Source organism: Musa acuminata, chromosome BXJ1-5 (assembly GCF_036884655.1).
Source record: "Musa acuminata AAA Group cultivar baxijiao chromosome BXJ1-5, Cavendish_Baxijiao_AAA, whole genome shotgun sequence".
NCBI classification, from domain to species: Eukaryota; Viridiplantae; Streptophyta; class Magnoliopsida; order Zingiberales; family Musaceae; genus Musa; species Musa acuminata.
Window position 1 is genome coordinate 5,657,501 of NC_088331.1, and position 27,876 is coordinate 5,685,376.

Sequence of the window (27,876 nt, forward strand, 5' to 3'; positions counted from 1 at the left end):
CTGTTTTCGGAGGACATTTAGGGTTCATCAGAAAGGTCAAAATAGTGAAAGTCTTATGCATGCTGTCGGAAGCGATGAAGATGCGCACGCCAATCTCACCTTCGGGTTACCAATAGATAGATACTATCCGTCTTCGCAGCAAAACCGCCGCCTCCGATCCCGTGGACGCGCCACCGCTTTGCTACCCGCCGAAGAAACAGCGTCACCTGCCCCGACCCCTCTCCTCAATTAATCGCCGCCGCGTCTTCCGTCCTCCTTCCGCGGCCCTCTTTGAATTACCGATCATATCCCTCTGCTTATGGCTTCACTGACGATGGTCGCTCCTCCTTCGTCCTAACCGTCCGATGACGGCTGCAAGCCAATGCAACTGTTGTCATTTTCGTAATTTCAACGAAGGGAAGGGCCTCTAAGCAAACGAGACGATTCTCTCGCGCGCACGTGGGTTTGTTTCCTACTCCGTTTCCCCCCCTTAATCCCATAACTAATTAACGACTTATTACACCGTCATTAAGGGTGAGAATATATGTATTATTTATGATGGCATGTACACGATTCTTTCATGGCCTTCGCAGATAAGGGATGGCGTCCTGTGTCTTCCACATGCGCATCACATGCATCCAAAATCTCTATTCTTCGATCCTTATCCGCTCGACTTATTCCGTGGATGGGTTATCCACGTTGAAGCTAATCGGTAATCCATTAATCAAACTGATGTTATGCTGTAATTATATGATCACTTAATTGCATAGGCTTGTCAGCGGATCGAATCCGGGATCCGATTCGATTCGGTTCGATCCGACCCGATCCGATCCGATCCGATACGAATTCGATTCCCTGTACCAACTCGATTCCCCATGATGGCATCATCTCACGCCATGATAAGCCGTGCCTCCGTCGGATCGTCGCCAAGTGTCATCGACGGGACGACGGCAGCCGTCCGTTCTAAAGTTCGCACCACTCGATGTCATGATAAGATCGGACGCGTCATATCTACAACGCGACGCAGCGGTGCGTCCGATGAGGGCAGGTGGGATAACGCGGCCCATCGTAACCGTCCGTTAGGATGAGTCAACGATGGCGACCGCTCCGCCCCTTCGAGCACCGCCCTCGCTGCTTCCCTCCCCGTCGTCCTAAGATTACTCCTCCCGTATTATTAACATCGTTATCATCATTACGGTACTGAAATATTATTTCTAAGAGCATTCAAGATTTGATTTTTTAGGCTCGTTATCTAATAATTCTTTTGGGGGAAGAGACGGAGGAAGGGGAGTAATTCGGCTGTTGGATTTGCTCCACCGTATTTGTCTCTGTCTCTTTGCGTCTGCTTCGGTGGGTTGCGCTTTTCTTCGCCTCCCTTCCTCCTCATTCTTTTGGGAATTTGCAGAGCGAGGAAGGAAAGAGGATCGAGGTTGATGATCGAGAGTGAGAAAGGAGATTGGGAGAACAAAGGAGGATTTTTTTGAGTGATTTCTTGGAGATTTTCTCTAATTTGGGGGGGAACTTAAAACGGAAGAGAAAAAAGAGAGAGGTTCCTTTAGGTTCTTTTTTACGAGCCGTGGACGAGGCATTTGTTTTGGGAATTAGGAACTGTCGAGATTGGGTTCTTTGAAGGGAAGAAGGAGGTGGAAGAAAAGGAGGAGTTTGATCCCCTTTTTTCCCCCCCTTGTTTGTGGGAAAAACCGCAGTTTTGGGTTGCTGTTGGATGCATCCGTAGCGAATCTTAGGAAAATTCGGTCATTTTCGTGATTTTCTTGGAAATTTTCGTTGGATTTCTATGTTGTTTGGATAACAAAAGGAGATAGCAACTGCGCCAATCGGCGGGGACATTGATGACCATTTGAGCTTCTCCGATCACAGATCGGAATCGCGTCCAACATTCGATCCCAGCGTCTCAAGAACCAATCAAACCGAGGCGGGCGGGCTCCGGTTCCGATCACTTCGTCCTCTGGTCGCTGGAGCCGCCCCTCGCCGCCATGGCGAGCTCGTCCGGGTCGCTCGATTACTGGAGAAAGTTCTTCCGCAGCGCCAACTCGGACATATTCGAAGTGATGGAGCACGCGATCCTCGTTGCGGCCTCGGATTACCCCCAGGAATTCAGGAGCAGGAGGCATCAGATTGTGGAGAAGCTGTTCGCCGTGCTGCTACCCCGGTGCTATGGGTGCGATCGCGTCGCCGAGGGGGAGGAGGGCGATCGCAGCGTTAAGCGGGACGGGGAGAAGGAGAGCAAAGTGGATAGCAGCAACGACGGACCCGAGGACTTGAACCGGATTGTGAGCAATTACAGCTACGACGAGGCGGAGGCGCTTACCGAGGAGATCGAAGAGGAAAGCCAGATCGTTGGGGAGGTTCTGCGGATAAAGGAGATCTTTGCCAACCACCGTGATGAGGTCTGTGCCCTCGTTTGCTTCATAAATTTGATGTCTTTATGGTTGCACTGAAACTGTTCGATGCATTGAGATAGCTGAATTTGCATAACTGTGATGGTGCCCGAGCATTTCTTTTGCTCTACTGCTACTGAGATTATATTCTCTCTCTTTGATCTTGATTTGGAATACTTTGCTGGTTTGCAGTCGGATAGCATATTGTTCGAGTCTTTGAGGAGGCTGCAATTGATGGAGCTTTCTGTTGAAGTACTGAAGGTGATGATAGAACACATGTTTCAGTTCATAAGTTTCTTTCTCTCTTATACATGCATAAATTTTGACCTACAAAAGCAAAGCCTTCCTTCCTGTTTTTTGTAATCTCCGTATATTTGGGTCTCAGGCCACTGAAATTGGAAAGGCGGTTAACTGTCTGCGGAGGCACAACTCCAAGCAAATTCGCCACCTTGTGCGCACTCTCATCGGGTAGGTTCATCTTTCTATACCAAAATTATTCAGAGAATTACAATAGAGTTCATAAGTCATTTAAGGTGCTGGTACTCGTAGGGTTTGTTTCGTTTTCTTACATAGAGCACAAGGGTTTAGCATGCCATCTTCGTAAGTGCACTTTGTATCTTGCTCATAAGGCGATCTTTGTTTCCATCCTTGCTCATTTATGCTTATTTTGTTTGCATTATTCTTAATGGTTAATTGGTTTGGTGGAGGCACTTGTTTAATGATGAACAATTCTGTTCAATTGCACCTTTGGCTTTGGATCTGATGGAAGGGTCATTTATATGACTGATGAATTGTTCTTTCAACTTGTTTCAAGAGACTCTTCATACTGCCTAAAATAGTGTGCAGACATGCTGGCTAGAAACTTGTCTAACATTGCTTCAATTTCTTTCTTTGTGTGACAGTGGTTGGAAGGTTTTGGCCGAGGAGTGGGTGAGGGCTACAGCGGCAATTGCAGGTATAGCATCTCTTTCATGTTTGCTTGGATGGCTTTGTCGTTTATCATGTTTTATGTGTAATATTGAACACATGATTTTTCAGATAACTCTCCAGACTCTATAAATCCTCCTATGGAAGATGAGGAAGGGCTCCCTTCTCCCCCCTTAGATGAGGGATTTCTATTTGCCTCGCAAACTACTTCCATGCAGCTCTCTGAGGTATAAGATACAATTGTTTGGATGATTTATTATCCATCGTCCAAGTTGCACCACTGTTTTCTGAATTCGACTGATCGGGTTTCATTTTCTGTGCCTTTCTCTTACCATTTGGATGTGAAGTTCTTCGATGAAATGGATGACGATGGAAGTGAGTAGCTATGATTTCCTCTGCTTTCTGCTATCGTTTGCTGGTACATTTCATCTTGTAATTTTCAATATGTTGATGTCATCTTCTTGAAAATGTTCTCCAGATTTTAGAAATAATGGAGAGTTTGAGAAGCCATGGGAAAATGGAGGGTCTCCGGAAAATGATGTGCCGCATAGGAAACAACAGCCTCCAAAACAATATGTCATTCCAAAAGAGAAAGCGGAGACAAGGAGGCAAGAGCCATCACAATTCATTACACCAGAAGGGAAGGAAGTGACACGAAGGCAACTACCACCGCATTCAGCAATCGTGGAAGATAAAAGCCAGATGAAGCAGCAAAAAACAGTTACGAGACCGGGAAAGCCACAGGATCCTGGGATCGGCCAAGGAAGGTGTGAAGGTATTGCAAACAGGCAAAGCAAACCTGTTATTCTGGATTCTGGGCCTGGCAGACCACCAAAGTTACCCCACACACAGAATGCTGGCAGACAGATGAATCCTAAACACCATCAAAACAGTGGTGCACTTAGGAGGAAGCTGTTGGTGGTTCCACAAGATGTAAGTTCTGCTAGAAATTCTAGATGTTGTAGGTTTGGAGGACCTTGACCTATCTAATAATCTTGTATTCGATGCAGAAAACAAAGTGCTCAGAGGAATCCTCAATAAGAGAAAAGTTAGAACTGGCAAAGAGGAAGCTTCATGAAGGTTACCAGCAAGCAGAAAATGGTATGCTTCAGTTCCCGGTGTCTAATATGATCTTATCGATTTCCTAGTAGCTAAATATAATAGCTCATCTGATGGGTGCTTCATGCTACTTGCCGCAGCAAAAAAACAGCGAACTATACAAGTAATGGAACTGCATGATCTGCCAAAACAGGTGCACAACAGACATCCTGTTCTGAAATCCAGAAACCAAATTAGGAGTTGGGCAAATGGCCGGCATTAGTTCTGTTTATTCTGGGAATGGATCGCCAACTTACAGGAACCTTCTTCCTGTACAGAAGAACATCTGCATCTCGCTGTTAAGTCTGTATTTACCTGCTGAGCTTGGTTGCAAAGACTAGACAAAAGAGGTTCCTCCTTTTTTCGGTGTTTAGTTCTTGATGGAGACTTAGACACATTGACTCGAGTAGTAGCATAAATGGGGAGAGTGGTGATAAGTTCACCAAATGTAATATGAAGCCTGAGGACTCAAGATATAGTCCCAGCACTCCGGAAACATTTATCCATTTGTTCTTTTGAGACTGGCTATGTAGACAATGACAGAGACGAGGCACCAAGCACTATAACCATTACCCATTAATGATTCATTTGCCTTGTCCTTGTGATGTAGAAGCACCATGATTTGGCTGACCCAACAAATCACCATACTGCAAATGCTCTTCTCTTTTTGGTCCTTGTTTGTTTAACATGGTTTGTTGGTTGATGTTGCTTGAAAGCTTCCTGTTCCACTCAAACTTTGATTTGGATGCTTTGCATTTGTTCATGTTGTGTTCTCCATTGTCTGAGCTCTTTTCATTCAGACTTTTGAAATCTTTTTTTTTTCTGAATAATTGACAAAGTCTTATCAGTTAAGTTAGTTCATAAAAAAATATTATTATTAATTAAAAATTAAAAGTAAATAATTTTGTGACAAATCAAATATGTGATCAATTGCTTTAACCGTCGATTATTTTAAGTTCATGCTTATCAGAACTAACCCAGTTTTCCTATTTGAGATCTTTGGTTAGATCATAGGATTAATTTATCGAAAGGAATGCTTGGGTTGCCAAAGCAACAAGTTGGGTTTAGAACAAAGTATGGTCGACTCATGTGAACTCAACTGAGCTACTTAGATTATAAGATCTGGAAGTAGAAAGTCACTGAATCCTGTTGACACTAACAATATGAATGCACACCTTAGGTTTTGACTGTTCATTGTTGCGTGCGCCACACAAAGTTCAGGAGGAAAAGAAAACAACTGGTCATTTTTAATGCAATTCTGCCTTGGAAGTCTTGAGGCTGGTCAACAGAAATTAAAGCACGTTGTTCACTACACGAGTTTGAAGACCTCCCTTGTTCAATACACGATGAAGTCAGAAACCACACATCTCCAAACAAGATGTTGGTCATCGATCTACTCTTTCGACACCATATCTGTCACGTAATCTAGTTCATGTTTTTAATATGTCATGTAAAAACAAAACAAAGAGTTCCTTTATGACTTGAGGAGATCTCTTTATGTAAAGAATGGATCGGAGAAATCAACGAGGTTTAATTTGGAATTTCTCGACTCGGATGGGATCTGACTTTGGTTCAGAAAGTCTGATACGACTCATGATCAAAGTCAAAATTTGGTCATCCGGTCAATGTATACTTCGTCATCACTGTCCATGATCGAATCAGTTCTAGATCTAAGTTTGTCCAAAGTAAATTGGTGTGGATCCACTGATCCCACTGCAGCATCTCCTGCTGCATCACTAGAAAGCATTCAGTTTACTTCTCATAATTGAATAGCTTATTACTGCAATCGTTACATCCATGTAAAGTATTGCAGTAAATCAAGTGCCTTGACAAAAACATGAATCTCATTCACACCAAGTAAATGCTTGTGTCACAAAGATGGGTTGTGATAAAAAACACAATTTTTTTGTGCTCTTGTTACAATTGATGTTGAAAGCAATTCAGGATTCTAGCACCAACAGATACGATATCGAAGAGTACAAGAGTACATGACCGATCATAAAAAAGAGCCCGACCTGAGATTATTGGGACAGCAACAGAAATATGAACCACCAAACTCACTACCATGCTGTAACAAGCTCGTGATGCTGGTTCGGCGAAGTGGGCTGACTGTCTCAGCCTAACTCACTGAGAAGGCTTGCGAGATTTGTCTGGTAAGATGTTGTCAGGAAGAATTAGCTCCGGAGGGACTTCACGGACCACTCCAAGCATGGAATCATACTCCTCATCTCTGCGAGCAAACTTCTTGCGCAATACTTTCTCGAATTCAATCTCATCAAAAGATTTAACATTCTCAGCAGCGTGCACTTGGGCCAAATTGGCATAGTTGGCAGCAGACTCAGAAATAAAAGCTACCTCTTCATCAGTTAACTTTCTCAGAAACTTTGCAGGATTACCTCCCCATACCTGTTGCATAACCAGAGTTCATAAATGAGCACAGTCAATGAGTAAAGTTAAATGATCACTAATCTTTGCTTCACCATGGTTCAATATAAGGCCGTCAATCGATCTGTTCCGATCCATCGAGTCTGTGATCCAGTCTCGTTCATCAATGGATCGGACACAGATCCAGGTCAATTTTATCTGGTAATGACCCAATCCGAGACCATTTGTGTTATAATAGATATATATGATATCAGTTCTCAACTTATATAATCAAACATCATATTATATGATAAATTATTTTGAGCTTCCATCACTACCGTCATGCCACCTCTAACTGTAGCCTCCCTCCCCCCCTTTGGTAAACTCTAGCAGCACAGCCCCTTTAGTCCCTTCCGCAATAGATCACATGTTCTAATGTTTGAAGCCACCACAAGTTCCGCGGCGGCAGAAACCAACTCTGTTAGATTGATTCCTCTATCACTCCCATCACTAGATCATATGCATGGAAGTCTGCTGGACCAAATCAAATTATTGGACCTACCCGATAGAGCTAGCTGATGGTAATGAATTCAGGAGACAAATATAAACTTAATTAAAAAAAAAAATCATGGGACAGACAGCTGATAACCTCTCCACATGGGATTCTTGTATTCTGCCTTACAAGGGCTCCAGCAGCAACCATTCCATGCTTCTCCACAACAGCCCCATCAAGCAGGACAGCACCCATTCCAACAAATGCTTCATCCTCAACAGTGCATCCATGCAAGACAGCACTATGGCCTGTAAATTTTAAGCTTTAAAGACAATGATGAGCTTTAGAAGAAGTTAATCAAAATATCTTGCTACCTTAATTCATATTCTAAAACTTAACACAACATGCTGGGACTAACAATAAATTAAAGTCAACATTTACATCTGCACCACAACATGCAGGTTTCTAATTCTAAACTTTATGCCTAGGAGCCCAGGACACAAGTTACTTATAGAGATAACATAATATGGTCAAATCAAGAAATAAAGTCTAACAAAGAAGAATGAAGTCTATGATTTCCAAGTAAATTGTGGGCTTGGCAGCTAATGTAAAACTGTTGCTCAGGAGAATTACATCACTTGCCTACTGTGACATTATCCCCGATTATAGTTGGTAGGACCTTCCCGCTTAGATTAGATTTTGCCACATGCACCAGGGAATTATCTTGTATATTAGTGCCAGATCCAATGTGGATGCTGTTCACATCACCTGCAATGGATCCGAAGAAAGGAGTTAATAACTGCTGATAACCAACCAAACTTAATGCATACATTCTATGAGCAACAAGTTCCACCTATACTAGAACTATATATCCTTGGTTACTGTCTTAAGGGACCAATATCTGGACATCAAATAGATAGGTGCACATGATAAAACTCTTCTTCATTGTCATTCAATGAAACCAGCAACAACCAGCGTTACAATGATGAATGCAAGTGTAAGCCTCAGACAAATTTCCACATCCCAGTAGTTCTTGGGTTATGGATATAGGATGATGTCATAAATTCTTGAACAAAATTATGCATATGGTTGCTACAATACAAACCTTGCAAAACAAAATATTATACAACAAAAAGGATGCTATAAACAAAGAACATGTCGGTGAGCAGCATTAGCCATTTTAAAAGTATGCGAACCATATCATTCAAGTTACCCGAGGAGTTCCTTTGTTACATCTACGATATAGTTTCAAACTTGTTTAGAATATGTAGTAAGTGCTACTCACGTTAACAAGAGTTGTAAATAAATTAGCTTTACGATGATATAAATGGAGTGGCTATTAACAGATTTCCCAGACATTTTCTCTCTCAGTTTCCCACTTTTTTCTTGCTTACATCAAGTTCCTTGAAATCATTTCGTACGTGAACTCTCTTTATTCACTTTCTCAATTTGCTGCCCACTGCACCAACCCCAACAGCAACTTTATGACATCAGTTGCAGAAACTTGCAGAAGAAAATATACAGCAATGTTTGTATAGGTCTGTCAAGGCCCTGCATACCTATTTAGAAGTATTTATCTGATAACCAACTTAATATCTTGGAAACTATCTAGTAAACCAACTTCATATCTAAGCATCATTGCCTAGGTACCTAACAAAGTATTTTTTTGATTTTAGCGATATACAATACAAAAAAAAAAAAAACCATAAGCCGTAATGTACCTACAATTCAGGGTGAGCTACATGGAATTTTTCTAGTTAAATCAAGAGCATTCAAATATTTAACAAATCGGACACTTTTAAAGCAAGTGAATTCTGTAAAGAAAAGGACACCTTCAGGATAATGAAACTCTACTAGCTGCATAATCAATACCACACTAACTTGTTTAACATAAACATACCTCGCAAAACACATCCATACCAAATTGATGAACCTTGGCCCACATGGACATCACCAATGACAGATGCACTTGGAGCCACAAAAGCATCTTTATGGACATTAGGTACTTTGTCAAATATGTTCATGAGTGTCCGGTGCCTCGACACTAAAATGCCATGAAGAAACCAGCAATTACAAGTTAGAAGACTCATTGGTAAAATTTTGGAGAAATCCTAAAATGATTTAAATAAGATTAAATTACAAGGACTTGTTAATTCTAAGCAAACACCTTCTTTGTTTTCCTAAACATTGAGAAACATAACCTGCAGAGAAAAAGTTAACAAAAAAGAGTTAACTACCTTTCCCTCTTGTAATTAGCTACCTTTAGCATCTCGATCCTTAAATTTTTAAAAGTTATATTGGAATCTCTACACTTACTAAAATGAAACATTGAGATTCCTGTACAAGATTAAAAAGATAATTTTACAGGATTAAAAATAAAAAAAAAGTGAGAAAAATTTTATTAGAGCAACGGAGTTAAATGTTTTACTTTTGTAAATATAGAGATCTCAATGTAACTTTTGAAAATATAGAGGATACTGAAAGTAGCTAATTAGTAATATGTAATTAGACCTAATACTAACACATCAAGATATATTGCCAAATGAAAACAGACCACATTAAAAATAAGAGTTGACTATAGCAAAACAAAACAAAAAAGACAAAATTTGCATAGAAGTCATTACAATATAATTAAATCCTCCCGACATCTACTTCGATTTCGGACCTAAACCACAAAAGGAGGTCGCACAGCAATCCAAGTGATCGCGCATTCGCGCGGCGAGCATCATCAGAACAAGAGAAGTACACGGAGGAAGGAAGATCTTTACATTGTTCCTGGAAGAGGTAGTTGCCCTGGAGGCGGCAGCCGAGGCGATCGATGGCCTGGCCGGTCTCGCGGATCCAGCATCCGACGGCGTAGATCGCCCTTCCCAGCGTCCCCATCGATCACTCTCCGTAGAGAAGTGAATAATCGGTGGGAGTTCCTTCTTTGGGCCAGCAAGAAAGAAGAGAAGCAGCAGCAGCGGCAAGGAGAGAGAGAGAGAAATGCAGATCATCGAGAGGGTTGCAGTTAAGCAGCATTGGGGTTTTCAGCGGGCTTGAAATGACCGTATTACCCTTAGGAGGATAAGCGACAGTAGGTTTACCTAAACGCGACGATTCCATGTCAATACATATAAAGTCATGTCCTAATTCGACCATTCAAAATCTTTCTTGTGACCTTATTTACACGTTTATATTCTATTATCATGTGTATATACATGTATGCTATTCATGTATATACACATGATAATACATGTGTATATATATACATGTATGCTATTCATGACGACGTGATTCTTTGACCGCTATGCCGTAGTTGAGACTCGTAATTTGAACTCGATCCCATTCGACAGTGTTTGAAGACCCAATCTGGACTCGGGCGAGTCAATTGGCGAGTCGGAACCCAGTTGCGGTACTTATATATGGCAAACTTCCGGAACCCAAATCCTCTCATTTCGATTTAATACTCCCTCACGTCCGTCCATCACGCAAGTAGATCGTGAAGGAGGGAGAGAGAGAGACAGAGCAAAAGGGATCGGCTTCTATCGTCCCCCAATTCCCCTTCCTTCAAAACCCTAGCTTTTCGTCTTCCGGCGATCGATCACGCCTTCTGCCCTTCCATCCGTCGCGGGCACCGATCGATTCCGTTGTATTCGCTTTCAGGTCAGTGCCCTTCCTCTCTCCCCGGCCCCTTTCTGTTCCAGTCTCTTGATCTGCTTTTGCCACGTCTCTTTTCGGTCTTTTCTCGATTCCGGCTCGTCCTACCAGGTGATTGTCTTTGTTCTGTATGGATTTTCGGTTCCGGTCGCCCTTTTTTTAACAAGACTATTAGATTGCGCGTCCTGTTCTTATATTGTTTGGTGATTCGTTGGGGCCGATCTTTGGGGGGATTCGAATTAGGGTTTTGGATCCTGGGGATCCTAATTTGGTTGCTTATGCTTTTTGGTTGGGATCATTGATCCCTTCGAGAATTTTGTGGCGAAGAATATTCTTTTATTTATTGCTTAATTGAGACTGCCGTAGTAGATCCATTAATTCTTTGGATTGAATACCCTATTTACACAAATTTTGAGGTTTTGCGTAAGCGGGCCTTTTTCTCCGTCAAACGAATTGAACGGTCCTTGTTTTTGGGTCGGAATGCAGGGTCCGCGTCTATCTAATACATTATTTTTTGTGATAATCTTTTGCTCGTTTGAATCGTGATAATGATTTGTGTAAATAGGGTATTCAATCATTCTATAGCATTATTAAAATGTTTGATAGATGCAATTCAGCTGTTGTTATCGATACTCCGGTTCATGTTGCTTTCACGTGATCGTGTGTCATGATAAACTTGGCGGACAAAAACAATCTCATGAATATTTATATTTTATGATATGTGCACGTCCTAATGCTGGAATTTCATGTTTCCTAATAAGCGGGTTAGAATTGTTTATCAACTCCTAAGTTGGTGCTAGTTGATTTTGTTGTTGGGTCACATATTATGATTCTTTGACCTGAGATTTATGGGACTGTTTCATGCAATAGCAGCAGGCACCTTAGATTCATGTTGGCATGAATTTATAACAGTTGTTTAATATTCCAATAAGCTTTTTGATAGATTGATAAATGTAAGTTTGGATGTTTTAATATAAGGAGATATGTTTGCTAATGAGCTAAAAAATAATCAGTATTTCACCAAAATAATGTGTGGAATAGATATCAAAATTATTAAAGCATTTTTGCTTGATCTTTACCATCCGAAATCTTAATAACTTTCTTTTTTTTTGTGGTAAGATGTTATTTTTCCAGTAAATTTTATTTTTTGTTTTTAGTGAGGGGTCTCTGAATTTCATTATCTAACAACAACAACAAAAAGATCTTTCATAGCGGGGGAAGCATGTAGGTGTCTAAGTTTAATTATATTTTGTGTTGCTTAATTATTCTCTTGTGAATGGTGTTGTCTGTTTGGGCTTAGAATTTAGAAACTTTGGTGGTAGCATAGTTTGGTTTTTGGGTTGAATTTGATGTGCCAAATTGGTTTTTGTTGTTATCATTGATGGGGTTTATGTTGTAGGATATCTCTTTTAGTATTTATCGACAACTATATAGCAACTAAACTAAGGACAAGATGGTCCTCTAGTCTTCCTATTATATTCATCGTTTTCTCCTTTGTTTGATCCTTTTCCAGATGTCTAAGTTATAATTACCCTTGTAAAGTTGATATTCCAAGACATTCTAGCTTGATTTTATTCTTCTTGTTGTATTTGGTTATGAGTTTGTTAGGTCCTATTTATATTTCCCACTGCAGTTTGTCATTTAATAACACTGATAACAAAAGGCATGATCACACGTTATATTAAGAGGTAGATATGGTCAGGACATTATTTGTTTGTATCAGTTCAATATTTTCTATAGACTCTTCTAAGTTCTAACTGCGGTTGGTAGTTCGTTATTTTGTTTCTTGTACATCAAATACCTTTAAATCTTCAATAGAGTATTATACCATATGTACTACTTAGCATGTTTAAGCTTAGAGTATGCTGGTTTTTGTTGCAATGAGGTTTTACGAATGGAACTTCATGTTTTCCTTGTACTTAGTTGGATCATTACTGGGACAATATTGTGGGAAGTCTTTATCATTTTTGAGATGCAAGTAATTGTTTCCTCAAAGTTTTATGGATGTCTGTTTCTATTAGTTTATATGACTATAGGTGATGGTAAGACCTCAAACTAAAGGAATGGATTTACTTATATACTTGTTTATGCATATTGCATTAATTCTTTAAATAGTATATCTAATGTTTCTCTAGAAATGAGCAATTGCTTTGGTACAAATTGTCTTTGCTGTAAACACTGTCCCAAGCAAGAATCTTATGAATAGCAGTCTTGTAGAAGTAATGTTATAGATCAGTTTTAGAATAGGTCTACCAGACCCACCGCCACCGGACTAATTTTGAGATATGGTTATAGGCCAGTTAATGTTTATGAATAAGAGTGTCAGGTAGTTAAGAAACTTGTGCAAACTGTTGATGAGCTAAGGTGAAAATGCTGAGGTAGATAGAAGGAATAAGAAATGATTTCATTTGCAAATATTTAGTTGCTGTCTTGATAGAGAATAATATGAGAAAATTGTTTAAGATGTTATGAATATGTTCAAAGGAGTTCTATGGATGCTGTAATTAGATAAGATAAGTTGATTAGAGTTAGAGGTGCATGAAAGGTAGAGGAAAACCTGCCAAAAACATTGCTTGAAACAATAAAAAGATTTAAATGCCTCAATTTTAATTATGGATATTGCCCTCAATAGAGCTTCATGGTGAGAAAAGATCCATGTAAATGACTCTAAATAGTTGGGACATCACTGCGTGTTGGTGTTGTTTTTCTTTATTTTAATTATATTCCTTTCTATTGAAGTGGGCTGAGAGTATTGGTTGAACCTTTTCATATTGTCTGTTATTATTACTTTGATAGTCCTCATAGAGTTAAGTGACAATCATTTGATGGTGGTTTGGTATTTAACATTTTCAGTGTGATTATTTTCAGGAAATTACTGTGATAAAAGTTTAGAAATGTCTCCAGCAACCAAATCTAAGTCAAAGGATAAGTTGGCTGCAAAGGCAGCCAAGGAACAAGCTAAAGTCTCTTCAAAACATTCTTCAGCTCTTCTGAACTATGGGAATGGTGCTCCTTCAAATGCATACAATCCAGATTCTGGGACATTCCACAACTTCGATACAATGCCCTCTGGTTCCTTGCCAACAGGCCAAACCAATGGTCATTTCAGAACCATTGATGAAACTGAGGAGCATTCTGGTAGTTCATCCGGTACAACAGGCGAGTTTGATTCAATGTCTAACCATAATGGTTACTCTGGTGAGTCAGAGGACCAAAAGGAGAAAAATGCAACTAGTAATGCAGCTCGCATAGAATCTGTACTTGGTTGTGATACTGACAAACGCGATAAGATTCGGCAGAAAAATGAAAAGAAGCATCAACGCCAGAAGGAGAGGCGAGCACAGGAGCTACATGAGCGTTGTACTGGGTACCTCATGTCTAGAAAATTAGAGATGCTTTCTCAGAAACTTGTAGCAATGGGCTTCTCTTCAGAACAGGCAACAATGGCTCTTATACAAAATGAAGGACGTGTTGAAGAGTCCATCATGTGGCTCCTTGAACGGAGTGAAGAAAGTAGGCAGCAGATTGCTGCAAACATAGACACTGGTGCTAACTTGAAAATTGATATTACGACAGAGCTCACAAAGATTTCAGATATGGAGGTGAAGTTCAAGTGCACGAAGCAGGAGGTTGAAAGGGCTGTAGTTGCATGTGAGGGTGACCTAGAAAAGGCTGAAGAGACTTTGAAGACACAGAAGCAAGAACCAAAAATTGCTCCATCGAAATTAGAAGAAACAAGTGACCCTGTTCCACCAAGTGGTCTTGACTTTAAGATGGTAATACCTGTCCAAAATGCAGCTTTAAGACCTCAACAGAAGGTACTGGCTTCAGTTGGCCCTCAACAACAGAGAAGAGATGAACGAGATTTAAACTATATCAAAACTATGACAACTGGAGTTGTGGACTCCCCAAATAAGAACATGCAGTCTTTGAGAAAGATACAGCCTAAGCCAGATTGGGGAAAACCGCAAGTTGTTACTCCAGTGGAGAAAAGGTGGTCAAGTGCCAGCTCTACTTCTATTTCGTACTCTTTGCCATCCTCGTTGCAGGTGGCTGTACCTCCAACCACCCGGTATGTGATGCCAACCAATGAACCAAAGGCCAACTTGCCCTCAGTAACTTTGAGGGAGCCAGTCACTGTAATGCAGCGTCCCCAGTCAGTCACCACCAAACAAAATCCCGCATCAACAAGCCTCAGCATTAGCGCGTCACCACCAGCTTCCGCAGGATTCTATTCAAATGGTATGTCTAGCATGGATATGATGAAGGTGGCAAATGGGAGTCTTGGACGCAGCTTACCCTACTTGGGTTTGGATGGTTCTAGTGGCCAGCAATTTGCTCCCCGGAATCATCTCCAAACTTCTGCTTCCGGTGTTGTGGAATCTTTTGCAACAGGGGGGAGTGGTTCATGGAACTCTGCAGGTTCGTTCGCAATGCCATCTTCGCTTGGACTCTTCACTGGATGGGGTTCACATGGATCCTCTTTATCGCCAGTTGACTGGAGCTCTGGTGGAACGACTCCATGCGACTACACCTCTATAGACTGGAGCTTGGATTCAACTCTTCTGAGGCCATCTATGAGGAGTGATCACTTGTCTGCCACATGGTCTACCATGTTTATGGGTGGCAAAGTTACAAGGCCCGTCACAAATACATCCGGTGGTGTCTGCGTTGTGGGGTTACAGGATGGTGGTAGCCTTGCGACGGACTCCTTGTACTCGTCTGGATCGCATGATTGGTCATCCCCTTTTGCAGGGAAGGACCTGTTTAGCGTTCCGAGACAGTTTGTCACCAATTCTCCCCTCTAATAAATGATCTGTAAGATGAAAAGAAAACGAACATTGTTGGATCTGTTGCTGCTGGTTCGGGACACTCTTGGTTATAAAATTGCATGCTTTCTTGATTCTAGTGGGCTGGTATTCCTCATATCTAAGGTGAGAATGATGTAGTAATGCACCTACTCGATGCATTACAACATTGTTCTCCATCCCTATATTCTAACTATGCATTCATCAATCTACTATATTTCCTACTGAGAAATGTTCCTTCCTGCTATAGACTATATGTACCATAGAAGGCAAAACCTTGTTTACTGCAGAGGCTTAGAGGGCATTCACAACCCAAGACGTGCTATGCATGTTGTTGATCTTAGCCACCATCATGTCTGCAGAGAACTACATATCTTTGATCTTTAAGGCACCCATGGCTTCTCTGTTCAATGAAAAAGAATGTCCAAGAATGGAATCTGTAAGGCTGATAACACACTTACAGCCATTATAGAATTCAACAACAATTCTCAAATGTTTTCATCCATGTTCTCCAAAGTTCATGTTCTGAATTTGACTGTTTGATGGGGTCTTTGAAGCCCCTAATGTTCCATGATATCAGAAACATCATGTATTTTGTGGGAGTGACACTCCTTGATGGAGGTCCAACCACCTGGGGTTTGATGTTCTCAAAAGCAGATGAAGACTTCCTTTACATTAAACACATTCCTCTCTCCATCTACCAGAAAATCTTTACCTTTGGGCTTGCATTCAGGTTTATGATTCACATGTTTCTGCTGCATACCTAACATACAACAACTGTCATTTGAATCAGTAGCAGACTTGCAATCTGCAGAACCTTCTCCTTCACAAAATCTTTATGATTTCCATCCATTTTTTTCAGATCTTCAGATACTAACAGTAGTTGTTCATCAATTTGAGGAATTGAGTGCATCTGACCTATTGGAACTGGCAACCAGCACAAACTTCCATCTTCTCTTGGTCTTTCTGATGATCAACCTCCCTCATATCTTATTATACTTGTTTGCCCTTTTTCCTACCTACAAGTAAGCAACTCAATGAGCACAAGTTAGCACCTCATCCATGCCCACTAGTTCTTTTCCTCTAGAAACATGTCCTATGTTGCTTGTGATGGAGTTTGTAGCTCTTCAACATTGAAGTGTTCAAAGCTGTACAAGCTTCAGTCTACATACAATTCCAAGGTAAGTCATTGACTGCCCTAAACTGTTACAGCTTACTTGCATTCCTTCCTTGTTATACTATTCCACTAGCAAAAAGAGACTAGTCTAAACAATGGTGTACAGCTTATAAATTTAGATCAATAAACTGACATTGACAACATTGTGAAGCTGTCAGAATTTTAGTGGCCTTTGCTGCCCACCACTACATCAGTTTTGGACTAATGAAGCTGCATCCTTCATACAATAGGTTAGTTGAATTTGATTTATGATGTCATGGAGTTCCACAGAAGGAAGCCACCTTATTGCTCATCAAAATAAATCCTACTTGCTTTCTGGATTCAATGGGGCACATAGGTTCTGACCTAGCTGATGTTTAAATTGATTTCCACTGACAACTCACTGACTCCTTTTGGAGAAAAGTTGAGCTACTTTTGATTGTGAGGACAAACTTCAGTAATAGATAAATATGTGCTTTGCATATGAGAGAGATCAAAAATAGAAGCTAAAGAGTTGGAAAATTAGACTGGAACTCTTACTGCCTTTCATAGGTCACACATCCCTTTTCATCTTTACTACCAACCAAATAATTGTTTCTGCACATGAAAGATGATTAAAAGTAATATAATATATTATATTTCGATCAATATGAGATGAGGATCAATATACACAATCCAATATTCTAAGAGACAAATGAAGGTTAAAAGTCTAATGAAGGGATGGAACTACATGCCTTTCATGAACCAGAAATCTTTTCCCTCAGTATATGTAACAAAAATGTGCCTGAGATTGCCTGTCAATGACAACACAACCTGATGTTTCCCCACAAGAACAGTATGTTAGGAAATTAATCTCTAAGCACCACTACAGCTGCAAGCCTAAATCTTTCATGCACAGCTGCAATTGCTTCTGAATTAAATACTTAGGCCACCTAGAGATTGGAGACCTCCATGTCAAATCAGATAGAGACCTTTGTCTGGGTGGCTGAAACAAGATAAGATTCCAATATATCTTTGTGCATGTGATTTGCATTTCTGATCGATCAAGGAAAACGAAACACTCATGTGGTCTTTCTGGAGTGTTCTGCCCTTTCTCCAAGGAAGAGAAAGATCCAGCAAGCTCAAGAAGAGGATTAATCAGTGACCAGAAAGAGTTGCTCAATGAATGGCACTCAGAATAGTTATTACTGGTCAAAAACACTGGTTTTGGTGGAGTGAATGACTGTGTCAGCCTCAATCACCAGACTGTAAGATGAAACCATATATTTCCTTTTTACCTTTTTCTTTACATTCATCAATTCAAGATCTTTTATTTTTATCCCTTCATCTTATGGTAAAAGAGATTGCTACAGATCAACTGATCGAATGATTACTCTCCCAATCAACATATCCCCCATTTGTTTGCTTGGAGATCAGCTGGAGGTTGGGACATTCAGCTTTGTTGGCGTCCGATCAGTGAAACCAAGCAAAGACACGCCTGCGAATCCATTGGGAAGGGAGACAGATTTGTTGTGACCTCTGTTCCATGCAAGAGGTGCTTAAATCCTGTGCTTCTTTGCCGGCATGCTGAGGTGGGTCGATGTGACGGTCTGCAAACACGTGTCCCTGAATCTTTGGTTTCTGGGTGCAACAGAGAGACACGTCACCATGGCCCCACACTGGGCCAGCATCCAACAACCAATCAGCAGCATGAATGAGAGGTAACCGAGAACGCTGTTGTGAAGTGCGTAGCAAACACTGCATGTCCCCATGTTCCTTCGTTCCACTGTGCCGTGTGCTTTATATAGAAGTCTATCTCTCCACTCCCCTCGTCCTAAGGAAAGAGGGAGAGAGAGAGGGAGAGAGAGAGAGAGAAAGAGACAGTCGTAGAGGAGGAGGAGGAGGTCCATTAGCCTTTCCGTGTCTCTTCTCTTCTCCTCTTCCTTTCTGCACTCCGTTCGCTTCTATCATCCTTGTTGGAAGAGGAGAACAGGAGGAAGAGGAGGAGGTGTTCGTGGCTCGAGCTGTTGTTCTGTGGAATTCTCGGAGGAGAAATGGCGGGGCTGTCGATCGGAATCCTCAGCCTGATCGAGCTCTTCGTCAGTATGGCGACGCACCTGCTCTTCGCCTTCTACATCTTGAGCTCCGCCATGGCGTCGGATCTCTTTCAGGTCCTGACCGACTGCCTCAGGCCCAATGTCGTCGACCTGGGCACCGGAGGGAAGGAAGGTGAGAGCAAGGAGAAGGTGCTGGTTCTCGAGGGTTCGCCGCCGCCGATCGTTCTGGTGCATGGAATCTTTGGATTCGGCAAAGGGGTACGTGCATGCCATTTCTTGGGAGCTCAAGCATGCGTGCTCTGTTGCTGAAATGGTGCTAAATCTTGTTTGCCACGGGGTTGCAGAGGCTCGGAGGTTTGTCCTACTTCGCCGGCGCAGAGAAGAAGGACGACCGCGTTCTGGTGCCGGATTTAGGATCCTTAACCAGCATCTATGACAGGTAGGTCTGCTCGAGAACTGAATCTTGTGATCAACTGGAAGGATTGCCACTCCGCTCCATGGTCTCAGGGCACGGGAGCTGTTCTACTATTTGAAGGGAGGGCAGGTAGACTATGGAGAAGAACACAGCTTGCAGTTTGGGCACTTGCAATTCGGGAAGATCTATGAACAAGGTAAGGTAGAAACCAATCATTCTAATGATTTCTCTATGAACCAGGTCTCAAGTTCCATTCCGTTGATCCATTCTTCTCCATCGATTGGAGTGCAGGCCACTATCCTTCGTGGGATGAACACCATCCTGTTCATTTCGTGGGGCACTCGGCGGGCGTTCAGGTCGCCAGGGTGCTGCAGCAGATGCTTGCGGACAAGGTACCTCCTTTGCTTCACTCCATCTCCTTGACTTCGTCTTCATCACCTCCAACATGTGCTGTGAATCAACAGGCATTCACTGGCCATGACACTTCTGAGGACTGGGTGCTGAGTATCACTTCCCTCTCCGGCGCATTAAACGGAACCACCAGATCATATTACGACGGGATGCAGTGAGTGATCTCCACGACAAGTTCTTCTAGCCTTGGACGCTTTGTTGTCGATGAATCCTTCACCGTCGATGTTGTTGCAGGCCCGAGAACGGGAGGTTGTTGAAACCGATATGCCTGCTTCAGGTGTGCCGCCTGGGGGTCATCGTCTACGACTGGCTGGATGCTGCATGGCTCAAGAACTACTACAACTTCGGATTCGATCACTTTCGGATGGGATGGAGGTGGACGGGGATTTCAGGTTTAGTTGATCTGCTCTCGAACAACACTGGGCCTTTCGCTTGTGAAGACTGGATCGTGCCTGACCTCACCATTCAAGGCTCGATCAAGCTCAACTCTGGGCTTCGCACCTTCCCCAACACATTCTACTTCAGCTACGCGACCAAGAGAACAAAGAAGGTCTTTGGCCTCACAATGCCTTCAAGCATTTGGGGGATCCATCCATTGCTCTTCATTCCAGTCCTGCAGATGTGCCAGTGGCGTTTCCCTCACGGCGTGCCGCCACCACATAAAGACTACAGGTGACTGGGTCTTCTTCCTGTGCAGATTCATGATCTGAAGCAGGGAATTGTGGAGCAAAGCTAACATGAGTTCTTTTGGACTACTGGCACAGGGATGAAGACTGGCAAGACAATGATGGAGCTCTTAACACAATATCCATGACTCATCCTCGCCTGCCTGTCGAACACCCGAGCTTCTTTGTTGTGGATGACTCCAAATGCCATCCTTTGCAACCAGGAATCTGGTTTGTGATCCTGCTCTTCATGATCCACATTTGCATTAAGTAATCTGCTCTATCCTTGAAGTAAACCACTTTCTACTTGATATGATTCAGGTTGAGGATTCCTAATGTCATTTAATCTATGTTTTGTAAGACATAAATTATCGATTCAACTCTCTACTTAATCTCCTTGTTATGCATCAATTTCATGTGTTGACAATAAAAGCTGCAGAACATTATATTCAAAAAATTTTTACAAACTACGTAGCAAAATTATATACTGGAATAATCATTCGAATGTTTTTAAAGCAGTAAATCTCCTTTACACACAATATGCTTCAGAGAAGTTGTGCAGGTAGAAGTGTGTTTACAACCCTTTCTGTTCATATTCTCGCTGTTTTATGCTTCTTTATGCCAAGAATCATGTGTTTCAGCTATAGATCTGGTGACATGGACTGATGTCTTCCGTAATCTTCTTCTGTGCCAAACATTGGCCATGTTTGGTTTGCATTTAGAATTCATGTCATTGGATGTTTGTATCAATCAAAACTTCTTGCTGTTCTTTCAGGTACTACAAGATCATCGAAGCCGATCACATATTTTTCATAGTAAATCGGGAGAGAGCAGGAGTACAATTTGATCTATTGTATGATGGCATATTCCAGCGGTGCAGAAAGCACATCTTTAGAAGCAGTACACCGATATTACCCAATGACACAGCAATCAGTGATCCCCATTACTCGCAAACTACTGAAGTAGGTGATCAGATGCCTTCTCCTCAGATTCCAGCATAATTAAGGTCATTTTCCAATACAAGCCAGGCCTTATGTGTTATTCAGAGTTCAGCAAACATGAAACGTTTAGGTTTTTCATAGAATCGAAGCTACTGAAATATCGTTTGACGACAATCCACCCTGTAAATTATGCTGTTATTCGGTGAGGCAATTTGCTATAAATATGTTGAGTTATATACTTAATTACTCTTGGCCTAATCTTGTTGGTACTGTCTATATGGATTTATACACTTCATTACTCTCGGCCTAATCTTGTTGGTACTGTCTATATGGATTTATATACTGTATCAGTGACTGGTATCCGTGCTGGCCTGATACTTTGAACCATGATTCTTCCAGCGATTATTGAGTAGATTCTGCTCTAAGTAGGCTCGCTTCTCTTCGCTTCCAACTTACATTTCCAACTGATCTCAATTCCAGACATGGACAGAACAAAGTTGTTAATTTGGCACTGCAGAGTTTTCTGATAATATTATTATTATCATTCATAGATCATCCTTTCTTGGCATCCTCAAGAAGAGAAGGATAACATAAAGTAAATACTAGAGAACCAATTTGAGACAAAGGTTTAGTTGACATCAATAGATGTGGCATCAAATAGGCTAATTATTGAGTGGGAATCATTCTCTTAAGGTCAACTTTGATCCTATACAAAATTTACAGGTTTTCTTATTTAGAGTATATTTTGAGAAGGCTAGTTTCTTATTCTCCAGGAAGATTGGTTCCATAAATTTATCCTAAGTGAAGAATAACTGTGTCAGAAAAAGAGTTGCAAAATAATAACCATCCTTTGTGATATAATTTGTGCAATTTTGAGGGTTTCCAGCACTAATGATGCCTCCGTTCATTGTTCACAAGAATGTTGGCAGCAACAAGTCATATAATCACAAGTTATTGTTGATCATGATCATCAGTCTTCTTATGTTAAAATTAGTTAAATATCATATTAGAAAGAAAGATATGACAAATAAAAAATCTTAGTTATTAGATCAAAAGCTCAATGTGATCACTTATGGCTATCAAAAATTTTGAGATTATCTGTCTTAATAAGTTTGAGTTGGATTCTGCTTGTATTGGCCACATTCATATGCTTTTTTCACTCACAGCTACTATTCAAAATGTTTCTTGTAGTGTCATCTTCTAGCTTTAAAGTGATAAAAAGAGTTGTCATCATAATTCAAAGAAATTATTCACATGCTTTCCATCTCTACAAGAAGCAAAAAACAATTCGATGCCAAAACACAAGAAGAACCTTCTGCTGTGTGAAATCATAATATGAAATTTTATTACTTTAGCCAAGAATATGACAATACATATCTTCATGAGTCTGATAAAGTAGTAAAGAAAAGAGAGGCTGTAACAACATTTAGTCAACAAAATCGATATTTACGGAACCGCATAAATCTTCTGCTTCTTCCCAGCTGCTAACTGGTATAGTTTCTGACTTCATCAGGGAATAATTTGGCTGGAAATTTTTTTTTGTTTGTTCAAATTTCAATTATCAATCATTAGGTCCAATGCTGTCTCTAGAAGAGAGGATAAGGGTTTACTGTGCTGGATCAGTCCAACACTACCAGAGAAAATGTGAAAGCACTCAAGTTGTGATGTGGTCTCTGCTACAGACCCCAATAAATTCTCCATCTCAAATTTTTTGAACAACTGGATACTGTTTCTGTTGGATTTCATCATCCAAATAGCTTGCTCAATCACAAACCTCCTTATTCTTGGGACCATAATTTCTGGAAATGTGTATTTTTCCAGTGTCCGAACAAGCTTCTCCACAAGATCAGTTTCTTCAATGCTAGCTTGCCTAAGTGCTTCAGCAAATTCATCAGGATCCATGAGTTTGCAGATCTGTGTAGTTAGACCAATAGATACTTCTAGTAGTTTCTCTTTTGCCTCCATAATCGATTTCAATACCTGTTCAGAAAACAAGAATGTTAATCTGTGGACTTGATATCTATCATTTTGTTGGTGAATTATAAGGTATTCATCTGAAATTTGAATGACTTATCCAATCCTTCAACATTTCATACACCCCTTATTCAGGATTAAGGATTCAGATTTGGCTGACAAGTTCAATGCTGATATTATGCTGGCATGATAGACATGATAAGCAGTACTGGTGTGGCACCTATGTGTTGACCAGCATGAGATGAAATATTCAGAAAGGTGTGTGCCAGGTGTGGGGCATATGTATTGAGCAACATATGATGAAATATGCAGAAGGGTGTGTTGGCACAAACTACTGTGTGAGACCGAACTGGCACAATACAGTCAAGCAGGGACTTCTGTAGCTTCCCAAAACTTAAAATCATAATTTAGATATTACCTGGAATATCTTAAATAATTAAATAATATTGTAATTTTAAAATGTTTTTATCTTATTAATTCTTACATTATTGGTTGAATCATCTTCATTGTTCAGTATCAAAATTTCTAAGTTTGTGCTTTGAGAATTGAATCCTATTTCACAACAGCATTTACTTGTTACTCAAACATCATGTCAAAGTGGCTTAAAGAGCCACTGAATGCTCTCCATACCTTGTGCAGCTAAGCCTTTTTTTTTTGCAACAAAAAAAAAGAGAAAAAAAGAGAGTGAAAAAGTGGCCTGATATGACGAACTAGTGAAAATCATTCTTTAATTGAAGTTCCACACTGGAATTACCAGGAACAACATAGTTATCAAATTAAAGATGTAAAGACTGAAGATAATAAACATGATAATTATATGCAACATTCATCTAATGTATTGCACCCTGGGAAAATCATAACTGAGAGAGAGACTTCTGGTAAGCTAAAGCTAAGGGACTTAATGCTGAAAGGGTTAATCACTTACAGGTCAGCACTAAACTCTTGAGTGGATTAGCAAGCCATTTGGACTTGTTTATGGGTAACAATGAGCAAAGGCAGCAATTTAACTGTCCAATTGATAAGAAACCTTTCAGGAAGTATGGATCCAAGTATTGAGGTATTTCCATATAATGTATAAGACTACTGATATGCAATAATCCTACTGAACTCGATTATACAGACACTTAAATTCCGCATTATTTTTCAGTGATGTTACATGCTATACCACACTGGACCAAAGGGAAGCCGGCATAGGGAAGAGCCTAGGATTTAATTCCTTGTATACGAATGTTCAGACGCATTCATATACGAGAAAAAGGGTTATGTTAAAATAAGGCAGTAATGGCCAATAATATCTTATTTCTTTTTCCCCTCAACTTGCTTCTTTGGCACAAAATATTCTTTGGATGTACAATTTGAACTGAAAGTCCAATCATGCAGGCTAATATGCCAATATAAAATATGAAAAAAAAGTAGGCATATCGAGACTTCCATAAGAATAATTCCCTCCAGCCAGTGTGGGTTGGTGAACAGGAATTCAAATTAGGTGTCTCCTTTCTCACAATTCAAAGTCTATGACTTTGCCACTATTTTTATCGATTGGTTTGCATCATTATATTTTATTCTGATATTAATTTTGTTGAATATCTATGCGATACTGATAATGAAAGTTCATTGCTCTAGTTCTGAATTAAGATTTTCTGCTCTCTTCTTTTTCAAATGATAGTAATTGATTCCTTTTTCTTTAATGTCAAATTCATGTATTAATGTGAAACATGCATAACTCTGGTAATTCAATTGTTAGAGGCAATGATTCATGGTCAGTCTTAAGTTGAGATAGAGGCTTACAGTGGGCATGGCAGCAGTCATCCTGCCTATGCGATCGGAGCATTCAGCTCTACTGTAGGCACACAAATTACGCAGAATTCTCGAAGCATTTATTCGAAGAACAGGCTCGGTCAGTGCCCCCATGAGCTGCTCCAACACCTCCTTTTCCTTCAAGACACGATCACAATTGTTAATGCTCTCCAATGTCAACACTGCCAGCGTCACTCCTGCTTCATTACTCAATAAGTTCTGATCCTCTGTGAATCCTGGCCTGAGGAAGCTCGACAGGAGCAGCTTGGTAATTCCTCCAGTGCTTCCAATCTTCTCCTTTGCATTGTCATCCATGGCCAGGTTTTTTAGTACCTCAATTCCCAGCTTTTGCAGCACCATGTGGCTCTCTCCATTCTGTATGATCTCCCTTATGTTGCTCACCGTGAATACAATCTCCGATATCTCCTGCCGGAGAAACTTGCCAGTGCTCCCGGTTGTGCTAACCAGCATCTTCACAACCTGCAATGACCTCTTCACTGTTCTGATCTGTGAGTCTGGTGCTCGATCATTCCTGAGCAGAGTTTTGCTAGCACTAGTGAGGTCTATGATCTTTGGCAGGAGACCTCGGGCATTGCCGATCTTCCAGCAGTTGTCATGGTCAGCTGCAAGCTTCTTAAGTATCAGCAGACCCAGCAAATTAAAGACCGAGAAGTCGTAGTTCGTGCCATCAGCTGCATCGGATCTCTTGGACATCTCATGGGGTGTCATGTTGGAGGTCTTGCCACCGTGGAGCAGAGACGATATCGACTCCATTGCACCTGGAATAGCAGCAACCCGAAGAACGTTCGTCCTCTTCCCTGCAAGTTTCGACACGATCTCTGCTGCGCACCTCCTGATCTCCTCTTCGCCCGGGTTCTTCCAGTTCAGCATCTCGACGAGTCGCTCTATCACCCACGTCGAGGTCCCGATCTTCCTTAGCGTGTCGTCGGCGAACTTGGCGCTCTTCACAAACTTCTCCAGGACTTGAGCGCCGATTAGCTGTTCATCACGGAACTCGGAGTTCAGGAGTTCCTTTGCGAAGGTCACCAGATCCATCTTCAGGCCGTCGAAGACACTGCCATCGATGCATTTTGCGTAAGCGTCGTAGAAGAAGCGCCTGATCGAGACTATTCCGCCTTCTCCGAGCTCACACTCTCGGCTGACAGTCTCCAGCAGATTGCAGTATAAGATCCTCCATGTCCAGTAGGCTTTCTCCATCAGGAAGATGAGAGCCTCCGCGAGTGCCAGCGCGTAGAACAGATTCAGTGCTGGTTTCCTGTTCCTGCTATCTTGTTCTACGTTGCCGTAGTCCTGCTGAATAAGGCGCAGCAGGGACAGTGCCACACAGGCCAAGGCCGACAAGAGTTGAAGCCATGAGAGGACCCTGCTGATGTTCTTCGACATGAACACCCAGCCGGCATAAGGAATCAGTGGAACGTCAGGACCATGCCATGTCCGCTGAGCTGTGGATTCAACCGCAGAATCGTCCCGGGACGATCCGACCGCTCGGTTACTTCTCGTAGGCCTTCGGCTTCGGTCACCATGTCTTCGGAGAACAGAGAACGGGTTGAAGGCGGCACTCAGGGCCCGAAAGAATAATCGGGAGCTAGATTGCAGCGCCCGGAAGCTGTACGTCCCGGCGCCTCCCAACGTCGATGCCGATTGGTGCTGCCACTCCAGCTCGTGGCTGCGGCTAAAGATTCTGGTACTCTCGATGACGAGAATTATGGTCACGAACAGGAAATCCTTCCCCTCGAGCTTGATGGCGAAGCCACCGAGAAGGACGACGGTGGCCCAGACGAATGCTAGCGTGCCAAGACCACTGGCAGATTTCTCCAGCAGAGCCAGCCGGAAGGCGAAGAGCGTCAGCTTCTTCTCAGGTGCTTGCTTGCTGCTACTGTTTCGAGATGTCGGTGGCGCGTCGCTGGACTCAGACTGAGGCTCGAAGGAGAGTTGGCTGGCAACAAAATTACTGCTGCCGCGTCGGTTCGTAAGCGGAACGATGTCTAACCTGATGCTCGTATCTCCTTCCTTCGGTTGTTCTTGCTCCATCTTCATCGCTTGAGGCTCCCAATTGCTAGAGATGAACAGCGAGAACAGACATGGAACTCATCTGATTGACTTGACTACATTATAGCAAAGTGGTGTTGACGGAGTCAATGACTGCTCGGAATTGCTGGAGAAAACGATACGCTTTCCGGATTGAAAAAGAACATGAACAGTGTGATGATGACGATGATGTCGAGGAAGAGTGCCTTCTGCACATCGATCAACCCTCTTTGGATCCTTTGTTCAATGGTTCGTCCGTATGCTTTCTCCTCCTAATGCTGAGATCGTTTTCTAGTCTTTTGGACTTTTCTTGAACTGTAGCTCTCTTCACGTAATCTCTTGGGACCTCAGACGCAACAATAAATTGCTGAGCCCGACATCCCTACCGACTTCATCATCGAGTTCTTCATGCAATTCTTCAGATGTGCATCCTCTGCTGGATCAGGCAATCCACCATCTCCTTCAAGTGGTCTAATTAGTTGGCAGGAAGAATCTTGGTGTTGTTCTAACTGTGGAATTTTCTTCTTGCTTAGGTTGCACATCAGTTTCCATCAGTGATCTGTGCCATGAAAGAGATCCTGCTTGACTATATCATGCAGATCAATGTTGAAGCTTCACATTCATCAAGCTCACAAAACTGGACAGAAATTGTCTTCAGAACATCTTATAACATGAAGCATGGATCAATTTCTTTCTTGTAAGCTCAACTATTTCACTGTTTGATG

The 27,876-nt window shown here is 41.6% G+C and overlaps 5 protein-coding genes across 5 annotated transcripts; 3 read left to right on the forward strand and 2 right to left on the reverse strand.

The window, feature by feature from the left end:
- Positions 1-1,192: 1,192 nt before the first annotated feature.
- On the forward strand, positions 1,193-4,990 carry LOC135673312 (probable mediator of RNA polymerase II transcription subunit 26b). Its single transcript, XM_065182177.1, has 9 exons — positions 1,193-2,387; positions 2,571-2,639; positions 2,764-2,846; positions 3,281-3,333; positions 3,417-3,532; positions 3,653-3,680; positions 3,784-4,238; positions 4,316-4,406; positions 4,505-4,990. Exons 1-9 carry the CDS (start codon positions 1,974-1,976, stop codon positions 4,624-4,626), a joined length of 1,431 nt encoding a protein of 476 aa, XP_065038249.1. The 5' UTR covers positions 1,193-1,973; the 3' UTR covers positions 4,627-4,990.
- A 1,239-nt stretch (positions 4,991-6,229) lies between these two features.
- LOC135673313 (gamma carbonic anhydrase 1, mitochondrial-like) lies at positions 6,230-10,243 on the reverse strand. Its single transcript, XM_065182178.1, has 5 exons — positions 10,029-10,243; positions 9,161-9,304; positions 7,903-8,028; positions 7,417-7,568; positions 6,230-6,809 (listed from the first exon to the last, which is right to left on the reverse strand). Exons 1-5 carry the CDS (start codon positions 10,141-10,143, stop codon positions 6,528-6,530), a joined length of 819 nt encoding a protein of 272 aa, XP_065038250.1. The 5' UTR covers positions 10,144-10,243; the 3' UTR covers positions 6,230-6,527.
- A 510-nt stretch (positions 10,244-10,753) lies between these two features.
- Positions 10,754-15,807, forward strand: LOC135673314 (uncharacterized). The gene is made up of 2 exons (XM_065182179.1): positions 10,754-10,905; positions 13,768-15,807. The coding sequence occupies exon 2, from the start codon at positions 13,794-13,796 to the stop codon at positions 15,705-15,707; it is 1,914 nt and encodes a 637-aa protein (XP_065038251.1). The 5' UTR covers positions 10,754-10,905; positions 13,768-13,793; the 3' UTR covers positions 15,708-15,807.
- A 2,935-nt stretch (positions 15,808-18,742) lies between these two features.
- LOC135673316 (uncharacterized) lies at positions 18,743-21,641 on the forward strand. Its single transcript, XM_065182181.1, has 8 exons — positions 18,743-19,157; positions 19,244-19,338; positions 19,407-19,510; positions 19,606-19,706; positions 19,779-19,879; positions 19,960-20,397; positions 20,490-20,621; positions 21,166-21,641. The coding sequence occupies exons 1-8, from the start codon at positions 18,897-18,899 to the stop codon at positions 21,389-21,391; spliced, it is 1,458 nt and encodes a 485-aa protein (XP_065038253.1). The 5' UTR covers positions 18,743-18,896; the 3' UTR covers positions 21,392-21,641.
- A 1,009-nt stretch (positions 21,642-22,650) lies between these two features.
- LOC135673315 (uncharacterized) lies at positions 22,651-27,682 on the reverse strand. The gene is made up of 2 exons (XM_065182180.1): positions 25,094-27,682; positions 22,651-23,311 (listed from the first exon to the last, which is right to left on the reverse strand). The coding sequence occupies exons 1-2, from the start codon at positions 27,158-27,160 to the stop codon at positions 22,886-22,888; spliced, it is 2,493 nt and encodes an 830-aa protein (XP_065038252.1). The 5' UTR covers positions 27,161-27,682; the 3' UTR covers positions 22,651-22,885.
- Positions 27,683-27,876: the final 194 nt, after the last annotated feature.